Here is a 12,020-nt window from a genome sequence, read left to right on the forward strand (position 1 = left end):
AATTTTACTCGAGGTTTATTCAAAATTATGCAACCGAGATGAGACCATTGTCTTTTATGTTGATGAAGGGTGTCACATTTGAATGAAAGTTTGAGTGTTAGGGCATTTTTTAATGGATAAAGAAACAATTGACATCTCCAAAATATTGAAACATTATGACCCTGAGTTGCAGTGGGTTATAAATGTGGATACTAGCAATGTGGGGCTGGGAGGAGTCCTTCGTCAGGAGAAGGATGGAGACGTTGACACAACTGGTTATGCATCACGCGTACTGACGAGTTCTGAGAAACAATATTCAGTGATTGATAAAGAACTTCTTGCTTGCTGGTGTGAAGTTCTGAATTTTTGAAATTATTTATGGGGAAGAAAATGTGTAATACAAACCGACCATAAGCCATTAATCTACATTTTGAGTGGCAAGAATCCCTGTGGCTTTACGCCATGCATTGCCAGTTTGCCAAAAAAAACTATTACTGTATGATTTTGTACCAGAATACATTCCTGGTAGTTAGAACGGATGTGCAGATTACTTATCACATTAATCAGAATCTGTTGAAGAAGAGGAAGAGAATAAGGGTGATGAAGATTGTATAGTTGCAGCTATAGATACTCCACAGATGTGCGCAGTCACAGAATAGGAATGGCGAAAGGCGATTAAAGAGAACTCTTCAATGGCCATAGTTATGAAATATTTGGAGTCCGGTTGACTGAAGTGGAACCTTGACGTTGACTTAAAGATGTTTGTAAAAGTGGCAGAAGAGTGGTCAGTGGAAGATGGTCTGTTAATGAGAGCAGACAAGTTAGTACCACCAGTTTCTTTACGGAATGCGATAATTCAAGCACATGAAGGTCATTTAGGGGCTACTATGACAAAAAGACTTGCAATATTGTCTTTCTAGCGGCCTTCTATGGACAGAGTAATAAATCAAATAGTCAAAGAGTGTGCCATATGTTCATGTTTTAACAACACTATGAAGTTAAGGACTTCCCCCATTGTGTTCCATAGACCTACCTACTGCTCCATGGGAAAAAACAGGGATTGATACGTAAGCTAACTCATCCAGATTTGCATTAGTCATGACCAATGTTCCCTCTAATTTTTTTCCACTGTGTGCGTTCTCTGTGCGCTGCAGCCAAGGATACGTGCACCAAGAAATTGACCATTCCCGCGCGCGCAGCGCATAACTAGCCAAGATCTTTGGCATTAGCCTCTCCATACCACTAAAGCAAAAAAGGGATATCATTGCTCCATGCAATAGGGCATCAAGGCAGTTTTGTGACCTGGTTGCACACCCCAAGGACATGACCTGTTAAGTGCCACCTACACCCCAGTTAGAGAAAACAGAGGAACATTGCCCGCGGCCTTTAAACGCTGTTTTCATTGACTTCAATCCAGATTCAAATATGAGCATTTTCTGCAATAGGAGAGCACGACTATCGCTCTAAAAGGCTTATTTGAGCTGAGAAAGCGATAATGCATATAAACAACTATGAAGTATGACAATGATGGAAAAGTTGATAACAGCACATTTCCTACTGTTGTGAAGCATTTCCTAGCTCATTAACCATTAATTTTCAACATAAATATCACTTGCTCGCTTGTATGCTAAAGTACGCCAAATGATGTTTAAAACACTCCCCGCGGCATTTAAACGCTGTTTTCATTCACTTCAATCCAGATTCAAATATGAGCATTATCTGCCTTAGGGGAGCACGTATATCGCTCTAAAAGGCTTATTTATTAACGTGCCCACTTGCCGAAGGGGCCTGAGCGATGGGGGAAGGAAAGGTGGGCGCACGCGCCTTACAGGGAACATTGGTCATGACTGACTACTAAAGTAAATGGCCAGAAGTCAAGTTTGTGAGTAAGGTTGTGTCAAAAGTGGTTGTTGAGTTTTTAAAAGATGTGAATTTGAAGGATGGTTTCCCTGCCACTTTAGTGTCAGACAATGGTGTTCAATTTGTATCTAGTGAAGTGGATTTTTTCTGAAGAACCAGTGGAGTAAAACATCTTAAAAGCTTGCTATAATACCTGTAGACCAATGGGCTGGTTGAGAAGATGAATTAAGTACTGGGAGGGTATATCCAATAGGCTTTTGCCAACAAGTGTGTGGTGGTGAATGCTGTCAAAACTATGCAATGGTTTTATCGTACAACTCCACATGCATCTACAGGTGTCTCACCATTTGCATTATTGCGTGGATGCAGAGCCCCTACATGTTTCTGTCCAGCATGGATAAGCAAATGGGTTAAGGACGGTAAATGGACTGATGAAAGTGTAAGAGCTAGAGTGAAAGTAGCACAACAGAAAACAGAAAAAATACTTTGATGAAATGAACAAAGTCAAAGTCCTCAAATTCAAAGTTGGTGATATAGTACGAGAGAAAAGACCTATACATGTAGGGAAAGGGGAGTCTACGTTTGGACCACCTATTAAGGTCTGAGTTGTGAAAGGGAACATTGTATGAGTTGAGGATGGTCAGTGGTGGAATTTCAGTTGCGTGATCAGGGTGGAGGAAAAGAATGGAATTGAAGTGGTAGGAGGAGATGGTGAAGTAGTTCTTGAGGAAACCAAAGAAAGGAAGAGTGATGATGGATGAGTAAGACGAAGCAGCAGGGTAAGGAAAGAAATGTGGTGCTTTAAGATGTAATTATTGAAGGTAAATTATTATTATCTTTAGTTGTTATCTGTCGGTCTGTAGATGTAGATTTTAGGTTATAGTAGGCTCTATTTTGCGTTAAGTGATGTTGTTTTAAAAGTGAAGAATGTATTATTTTAAATTGTGTTACAATTAGTAACTTTAGGTAACTTATTTAAATATATGTTACTTATTCTTTTGTAGAGGGAAAACCCATGTAGTAATCGCTAATGGGATCGCGGGAAGTGAGTGCTGCTTTTGTTGCTCTATTCAAGAGTGGTGATGCTCAAAAGTGAGTCAGTTGCTGTCTGCCACTGGCAGCTTGCTGACGACTTAAATAAATCTACCTTTAGGCTAACAGTGCTTTGACTGCCTTCTTCAATACTGCAGTCTGGAAGAGAAGTAGTCATTTTATTATTACACAATTATAAATTGCTGACAGAGTTAAAAACTGAAAATCACAACTACAATTCAAGATACTGGTGGCTAGATTCATGGATGAATAACATACCTCCAAAGCTGCAGGACAAAGTACTCTTAGCTGAGCAGCGGAGTGCACTATTTTAACTGGATCAAGAGGATCAGCATTCCTGGCTCCTGGACCCGCCGGAGGAGACAAGCTTGCCTTCGGACCATCCGCACCACAGCTGCATTTAAATAAGTTCTGGGCTGAGCGGAGAAAGGAAAATCCAGGAGCAACTAGAGTGCTAACCGTCCTCCGAAAATGGGCAACAAAATAGGCTGCTGTGTCTGCCCCATCAAAGAAATTTTAACAATATGAATGCCCCCACACACACAGATTCAAAATAGTGTAAATATCGTGCAGCATATGTTAACATTTTTAAAAAGTCGTTCTAACATACTTAAGTGACCCAAATACTCATGTGCGACGAAAGTTTCAAGAAGGCCTGGGCCAGAAGCAGAAAGGAAAAGCCAGCAGCAACTAGAGTGCTAACCACTCTCCGAAAACAGGCCAACAAAAAAGGCCACTTGGTCTACCCCGTCAAAGAACTATTAGAAATATGACGCGTGTTAGAAATGGGGTCTGTAGTTGGCAATGGTTTGCACCCTGTCCAAGTAGGGACCCTCACTCTAGTTAGGGCAAGGGACTCACACAGCTAAGGTAACCCCTGCTCACCCCCTTGGTAGCTTGGCTCAAGCAGTCAGGCTTATCTCAGAGGCAATGTGTTAAGTGTGTGAATATATACACACACACTGAAAACATCAAAGAAGTTCACCACACCAGTTTAGCTAAAAATAGCCAATATTTATCTGAGTAAAACAAGACCCAAATGACAACATTTCTACATACACAAGTCAAACGTTTATGCAAGTTTAGTCCATAGAAATCAATGGATGTGTTTGTTTGTAGGGCAAAGCACCGTAAATGTGTGAAAAATCAAAGACAAGAACAGGTGCAGAGGAGGTGAGGTGCCTGAAAAGCAAGTGATGCATCGGTTCCTTGCTGTCAGGTGAGGTGATGTGTTCCCTACTGCAATGCAGTGTCAAAGTAATTGGCACCTTGGGGCAATGCGTGGAAAATGTAGACATGCTGTGTTGGTCTACAGCACTGAAGCAGGCACAGCGTTGTTTCTGCAGAGGCGGTGCAGGTGATGCGTCGGATCCTTCCAGTGATGCATCGATTTACAGTGGCACTGGGAGTTGATGCGTGGATTTTCTCCTTAAGGTCACCAGAACTCACTTCCAATGGCCCAGGGATTGGATTTGGCACACTGGCAAGTCGGGACTCTCAGCAAGAGATCCCAGGTGAAGTCTTTGATAGCCCCAAGACTTCTTAACAGGGGGCAAGCTCAACTTATGCCATTGGAGAACCTTGGAAGCAGGATGTAGAAAGCACAGTCCATTCCTTTCACTCCTTGGACAGAAGCAGCAGGACACCACAACAAAGCAACAAGCAAAGTGGCAATCCCTTCTACAGCATCCAGCTCTTCTTCGTAGCAGAATGTCCTCAGCCCAGAAGTGTTCTAACTTTGAGGTGTCAGAGGTCCTGTATTTACACCCATTTCTGCCTTTGAAGTAGGCAAACTTCAAAGAGAAGTTTTTGCAGTGCACAAGATTCTGCCTTTCCCTGCCCCCAGACACACTCCAGGGGGTTGGTGACTGCTTTGTGAGAGGATAGGCCAGAGCCCTATTCAGGTGCATGTGTCCACTCCTCCCACCACTCTAGCTCAGGAAGATACATCTGGAAAGCAGGGCACTGCTCAGCTCTCTTTATGTGACTGTCCAGAGTGAATTCACACAGAGCCCAACTGTCATCCTGACCCAGAAGTGTATTCAGCAGACAGGCAGAGGAACAGAATGGTTAGGCAAGAAAATGCACACTTTCTAAAAGTGGCATTTTCAAACTCACAATTCAAAAAACAACTTCATCAAAAGATGTATTTTTAAGTTGTAAAATCAGATACCCCAAACTCCTTATCTCTATCTGCTCCCAATGGGAAATTACACTAAAGATATTTCAAGGCAATCCCATTGTTACCATATGGAAGAGATGGGTCTTGCAGTACTGAAAAACAAAATTAGCAGTATTTACATTCAGGGCATGTAAAACACACAAATACAGGTCATACCCTTTAAATACTGCACCCTGCCCATGGAGCTGCAGTGGGCCTACCTTAGGGGTGACTTACAGCGAATAAAAGGGAAGGTTTGGTCCTGGCAAGTGCACCCACTTGCCGGGATGACATGCCAGTTTAAAACTGCACACACACTGCAACGCCAGGCGTGAGGCATGTTTGCAGGGCTACTCATGTGGGTGGCACAATCAGTGCTGCAGGCCCACTAGTAGCATTTGATTTACAGCACCTGGGCACACACTGTACACTGTGCTAGAGACGTACTAGTAAATCAAATATGCCAATCATGGAGAAAACAATCACAGATACATTTTAGACAGCAAGCACGTGCACTTTAGCATTGGTAGCAGTCGTAAAGTGCCAAGAGTCCAAAAGCTAACAAAAACAGGTCAGAAACAAATAGGAGGAAGAAGGCAAAACATTTGGGTACAATCCTGCAAAAAGGGCCAGGTCCAACAAAGCGGATATTGCAGACAGACTATCTAAATAATTAGTTTTTTTCTTTAAATATTCTATGCAATTTCTCATCCCATCTCAGGGCCAAACAGCTTAGTGCCCCCATGGAAGTCGAAGGGCAGCATTCTTGTATGCATTAATCCATGTGCTAGCCTCTGACGAAAGCATTTCTTCTTCCAGATATCGTTCATTGCTGCTGCTTGTATCACATTGAGAGAGGTAACCGACATTAACTCAGCTTGTGGTTACAGACTTTCCACAAGGGCTGAGCATTCTTCTCCCCTCCTAAAACACTTTATATAGCTCATCAAAGTCAGCTAGCATTGGCTAACTGGTGTATGCTTCATAAATTCCTGCTTGCATTGCCAGGTCGGTCCTGTATAAGCCTTTTCAAAGCCAAATCAGTCTTTATCTGTGGTGTATTTAATCAGATTTTCTTCTGCCATTAATGTGGGACATAGTAAGCTAGCCACCAACGAACCCACTGGCATAGATTTTATAAATTTCTTTTAAATGTCCCTCAAAGGCTATAGTTTGGGCTTAAAATTAGGAATATGATCTTGTCTGGATGTTTTCATTCTCTAAATACCACATATGATACATGCTGATGGGATAGGTAAGGCGGGAGTTTGCGATTTTACAAACTGCTTTAACACTGCCTCCGTTGAAGTAGAGGTAATCTCAGTTGACCGAAACCCCATATTCATCTGTACCCTGGACAGAATCTGTCTTTTTCAATGCATTTGCCCTTTAACTCAGTTGCTCAAGTATATTGTTCTCCATCATCATCATCATATCTCCCAGATGACATATCCACTTTTCAATTATGTCTTGTAAACCCACCAGGGTATCCAAAAGAATCTTGTTCACCCTCTCATGAAAGGAGTTATCTCCCTCTGGATCTGTAGACCATCTGGATCTTTTTCTAGTGAGAGATCTGGATTTAGAGTCCCCACATGCAGAGGATAAGTCTAGATGTCCAGACTTCCTGTTTCTCTTCATCTCACCAAAGTAGGAAACAAATAAGTAATGCAAAGCAACACTTTTGACGTCCCCAGAATTATGCCAGGATCATGTGGAGAATTTACTTACTCCCAGGCTCTCTTAAATATAGTCAAAAATGAGAGCTGGAAAACAAAAAACCCAAAAGCATGTGTATTTCTGGCCTGATGACCCACACATGCTCCGCTCAAGACACTACTTTCAGTGGTCATGTGAGTGTAAGCGAATCAAATCTTTAAAATAAAAGAATGTACCAGTCACGCTCACGTAAAAGCAACTGATGCCTAAATTTGGCTAACCTGCATCCTTTGGGTGAGTGTCTGCCTTTACGACTGCATAGGTCAGATCTCCAAAAGTAAAATCCATTTTCCTAAAATGCCAAGCTTTAGGGGAAAAGGGAATCCCATACCCAACAACCAGAAGAGACCACAAATATCTTCTGTGTGTTGGCAACTCTGCCTCGATGGGCAGACTCACCCTGCCATAGCCCTGCAAGGAGCAGAATACCTCTCGTCAATGGAGAACCCTCACCAGGCAGCGATCCGAGCTCCTACTCCCCAGCCTCAATCATGAGACAGGAACAAAATCAAGAAGTGTGGTGGGACTGGCCGTAACTTAAACCACCCATAAGGGGTGCGGTTTATGCCAAGCTGACTCTTACTTCCTGATTTTGTTACTGTGAAGGAGGTGGGATCACCTCACAAGTAAATGACTGTGATGAGGACATGGAATGTAGGGATTATTACTGTGACGAGGACATTAGGGACTAAGGATAATGACATTTCCTAAGTTATTCACCATTAAAAGGGATTTTTCCCAAACCCATATTTTTAACAATGCACAAGCCAGTTCTTACTCTCATCTTTGTGTCAGACACCAGATTAAGACATGATATGCAATGAGAATGAGGCAAAGGAAACTATGATTGAATAAACCAAAAACCCCAACTTAAGTAAATAGGCATCAGGAACCGGACAACAATCCAAGCCTGAACAGATGTACTGACTGTATAATGATAGGAGGCTAGCCTCGGGGAACTTCAATCATCTCAGCATGTATGCAAGGTGAGAGCATTTCAACTCAGTCTTTTTAAACAATAATTTCTGCTTATTGTGGTATTACATTTTAATTGTAAACAAAAAGCTACAATAAAAACAAGCCTTTGTAATGTCGACAGGGCTCGCCTAGGCGTGAGCTATTGGCTTTGGCAATCAGGTGGGGTGGTGAACGGGAGGGCGGGTGGATGTGAAGAGCATAACATTAAAAAAACAAAGTTATGAATCAGCCAGTGCTGGCTGCGTCATAGCACTTTTCTCCTTGCTGTCTGTGGGGTGAGGGAACAAGGACGGGGTTCCAGATGATAGATGAAACTGGGACAGGGCTGGTGGAAGAGAAGAAAGGGAGGAAGGGTGGTGGGAACTAGTGGGGGTACAGAAGAAACAGAACGGGTGAAGAAGAAACTGGGACAGAAGGTAGAGAAGTGGTGCAGAATAAGAAGCAACAATGATGGGAGGTAAGAAAAAGAAGCAACATGGATAGGGGACAGGTGGGAAGAGGAGAAGAAAGCAAAAAAACGCTCAATCACACCACCAGCAGCGGGAGGACCTTAATAAATTTGGAATAATCAATGCTTGATCTGTGCTCCTGCAGTAAGAAGAGGAAGGGAACAATAGCTCGCACTGACCAATTAGACGGTAGCATACGAAAGGGACATGAAGCCCACAAATGCTAAGAAATGGGTGAGCACCAAGCCCATTTTTCAAGACAATATCTCTCGCAAACGAGAGGGAATGCACTCACGCATACGAGCCCTAAAAAAGGGGTGGTCGTGCATAGTTGACCTACATCTCATGCCAGATAATGGTGTCAGTGGTGCAATGTAACGAGCATTAACTAAACATTTTAGGCTACAATTCCAAGGAAGAAAAAAAAATGAAAACCCAAATCATTTATTCTAAAGATAGGAGATTGCATACTGACAAGTGAAAAAAATGAATTCAACAACCACAATGCAACAGTTAGAAATATTACAATATACAGCGACAACATGAATCTATAGAACTGTTATTTGGCAATGTGTGGTGCCTAATACACTAGCACATAGGAGGTGCACAAAAATGAATCTAGTGTTTATTTAGGACATCCGCTATGTAAAGACAACCAAAATGTTAGGGTACTCCAGTCACCGAGTGTGCAACCAAAAGCCTTTGCTATAAGACTGCTATTTATCTAATGCATGTATTCATTCATCGTTTATTAAAAGCTAATATAAGCCCATTGACATATGGAGCAATTACTACTTTACAAGTATGACACAATTAATACTTTACACGTAAGACGCGTTTACAAAGGCCATCGATACACCTAACTCAGTACTTACGGCGTGGAGAGTAGTTCTGAGTTATTATTCGCTGTCTTATTACTCTGCTTCCAATGGAGAGCTACGTACACACGTGAGACCACCAAACATCAAACCACAGACACATTGCATTAACAATAATTATCCTACCTATATAATAATACCCAAAGCTTTACAGCTATGTATTTTACGAAACGTACCGTTTACGATCTGTCCTGCAGCTCCTCCGCGTGCTCCAGAAGTTAACGTTCAGAAGCAAGGAAATCAGTTGTTCAAGTCTTCTACTTCATCTTCTTCACTTTACGGCAAGTGGCTCAGTAACACAGAGAACATTCATTAAAACAACAACACTTCACGGAAACAAACCTTTCCAAGAGCCTCCGAGGGTATTAAAGTGTGTCTAGCAGACTGCCGTGCACCATCGCTTTGCGACACTTTTTGGAGCCATCTTGGAAAGGGTGATATCACGTTGGGCATAAGGGAAATCACAGAGATCGTGCCGTTTTACATGTAATCTCGCGAGATTATCGGCCATATTGACTCTGGATGTATCTGTCTAAAGGTGTACAGTATGGGCAGTTAGTCATTTTCACCTCGATTTCTAAATTGTAACGAGTTCGGGACCCTATCTCACTCTAGCATTCGGCTCTTGTCTCCGCTTCCTTTCTCTTCCTTACGTCCGTTGCTTTTGCATATGCGCAGGCTATGTGTCCTGTCAGATTTAGGCTCGAGGACGAGTCTCTGCTGCTACTCCGACTACTGACAGGTCAGTTCCCAGGGAAACGGCGTCTTGAGAGTACAGACACAAAACCACACTTCTAGCAGAATTTAGTTAAGCTCAGTCGTCTCGCAGGATTACAGCCAAAACCTGCAGCCATGAATAACTGTGATCTGGACAAACTAGCTATCTCATCCGGTAAACTGGAGCCTGCCTTCAAATCCGACATCACGAAGTACAAAGCGAGCGTGAGCAGCGCCGTACAGAGCATCAGCCTAACCGTTCAGACTAGCGATACTGGGGCCTCGTACAACATCCGTGTGAGTCCGCGCCGCATTCAGCAATACACCTAAAAGATCACAGAGTACACCCGGTCGCTCTGCCTTATTGGCCTCAAATTCACTCTTAATCTTTTTGACAACTTTTTAAAAAAGTTTTTCATTTAAAAAATTCCCCACGATCCATTGCAATGGGTTGGTTTTTAACATTCTTCTTTATAAATGTTGGCAGTTGGCATAGACGAAGTACACCAGAATGCGCTACCATGGGAGCCAAGTTTACAAAATTATTGAAGGGGCCTGGGTCACATGTTGAAATTTTGAGTATAAATTGGGAAGAATTGCACAACGCTGTTAATTTCACCTTACTGTGTAGCCACTGTCCTCTCTGTGTCTTTAAACTTTTTATTGTCGTGCCCCCAGTGAAAAGAAACAATTAGGCCACCACCTCCAAATTTTTCACAATTATTATATTAAAAGGGAAGTGTTTGAATATGTCAACACCTACTTAAACATTGCAGTTCAGTTCATGGCAAACATACGTTTCTGGTCAGGCAAGCCTTACTAACGTAAAAGTATCCACAATGTGATTATTAGAAGTGGGAGGTGGGGGTTTTGAAGAGTATTTGGAGTCCCTCCTCTTTGGCACATGCTCCCAGCTTGGACATAAATGGCAAAATATGTTAGGGATGAACCATCACAGAGTGGTTTATTGCTGCTCATTTTTTCATCTTAATACAAAGCCCTGTTATTAGCATGCTTCTTTTGGCCAGAGCCCCCTTTCCTGCCTTCTCTTTCTTGAAGCCGTGATTACTGCTTTCAGTCAAAGCAGACAAACAGCTCTGACATGCTCTCAGAGATCTCTGTCAGCCTGGATGGAAGGACTTTATGACATAGCAACAGTGGGTAACGAGTTTTGTTATCAACTGTTGCTACCTCAGAGCAGTGAATTACCAGATTTAGAATCTGGTGTAATCGATAGAGACTGTCTATGAGAGCCATATAACAAAACAATACATAGGCTGCATAAAAATATAAAAATGGAACAAAAAAGGAAAAACAATGTAACACACTGCATACATGTTTAACTATTACAACAATAAGCTTACTATTTGCACTCTACAAATTTAGATATAACCACTCTTCCACATAGGTGGAGGAAAATATCTACAGGGCATGTTTTTCATCCATGCTTTCTAATCCTTTCTGAAATTCCATATATAGTATGCAATGCTGAGATTTTGTTTGAGTCACCAGGTGCCATTGGAACTCTTACCATCTTGGATTTATTCCATATGTTACAGTACGATAAAACCCTCATCATATCTTCACACTTTTTCCACCAGTAACAAGCTTGAGAACCAGGAACATCACTTTAGCGGTTTGACCAGCACAACAACACCAACTTTCAACTCACATTTGTTCTTAGTAACTTTGTTGTTTGCAGAAACAGTAGTGTTATGCTGCTTCATCCACAACATTCTTAATTTAGTTCCAGCCACTCTTCCACACATTTTATAAATTGTGTTCTTTTCATTTGTCACTACATGGAGTAGTATGATAGGCCAAAATCATGTTTCTCACTTACTCTTTCCAGTTTCTACCCTCTCTGAGGGTAAGGTGCAAACTCTCCTTCATTACACAATTCCATCTTTACACTATACCATTTCCTTACAGATAGTAAACAGACATTTGACATGTGTTTACTTCCAAAGTGCTTCAGGAATGCCCCTCTGTCATATGAGACACTCCATTATCCTTCAAACTTTCACCAGGAACCCCTTCTCACGTGAATACTTCTCCCAAGAACTTGGTCATTTCTCTCATTGACCTGTGTAACAAACTTAACTTCAGGCTACTGTGCAAAAACGTCCAATATAACTATGGCATACACAGGTCTTTCACCTAAAATACTGAAACCAGTGAGAAGGAAGGGAGGGAAACATTTATGTGGGAAAGGCCCTCTGGTTC

General features: G+C 42.0%; 2 protein-coding genes across 3 annotated transcripts in view; one reads left to right on the plus strand and one right to left on the minus strand.

The window, feature by feature from the left end:
- Positions 1-9,513, minus strand: part of C1D (C1D nuclear receptor corepressor) — a 90,661-nt gene extending 81,148 nt beyond the window's left edge. The window contains exon 1 of the mRNA XM_069234275.1: positions 9,254-9,513. The gene's annotated coding sequence lies outside the window, so the exon portion shown is untranslated. The remainder of the gene's footprint in view (positions 1-9,253) is intronic.
- Positions 9,514-9,525: 12 nt separating this feature from the next.
- The window catches only part of LOC138295763 (uncharacterized), a 460,809-nt gene continuing 458,314 nt past the window's right edge, over positions 9,526-12,020 (plus strand). The window contains exon 1 of one of the 2 annotated variants that reach the window (XM_069234273.1): positions 9,526-10,091. In XM_069234273.1, the coding sequence (XP_069090374.1) occupies positions 9,930-10,091 (162 nt within the window). In that variant the 5' untranslated portion in view covers positions 9,526-9,929. The remainder of the gene's footprint in view (positions 10,092-12,020) is intronic. The other variant, XM_069234274.1, reaches the window with a different exon arrangement.

Source organism: Pleurodeles waltl, chromosome 5, assembly GCF_031143425.1.
Source record: "Pleurodeles waltl isolate 20211129_DDA chromosome 5, aPleWal1.hap1.20221129, whole genome shotgun sequence".
NCBI classification, from domain to species: domain Eukaryota; kingdom Metazoa; phylum Chordata; class Amphibia; order Caudata; family Salamandridae; genus Pleurodeles; species Pleurodeles waltl.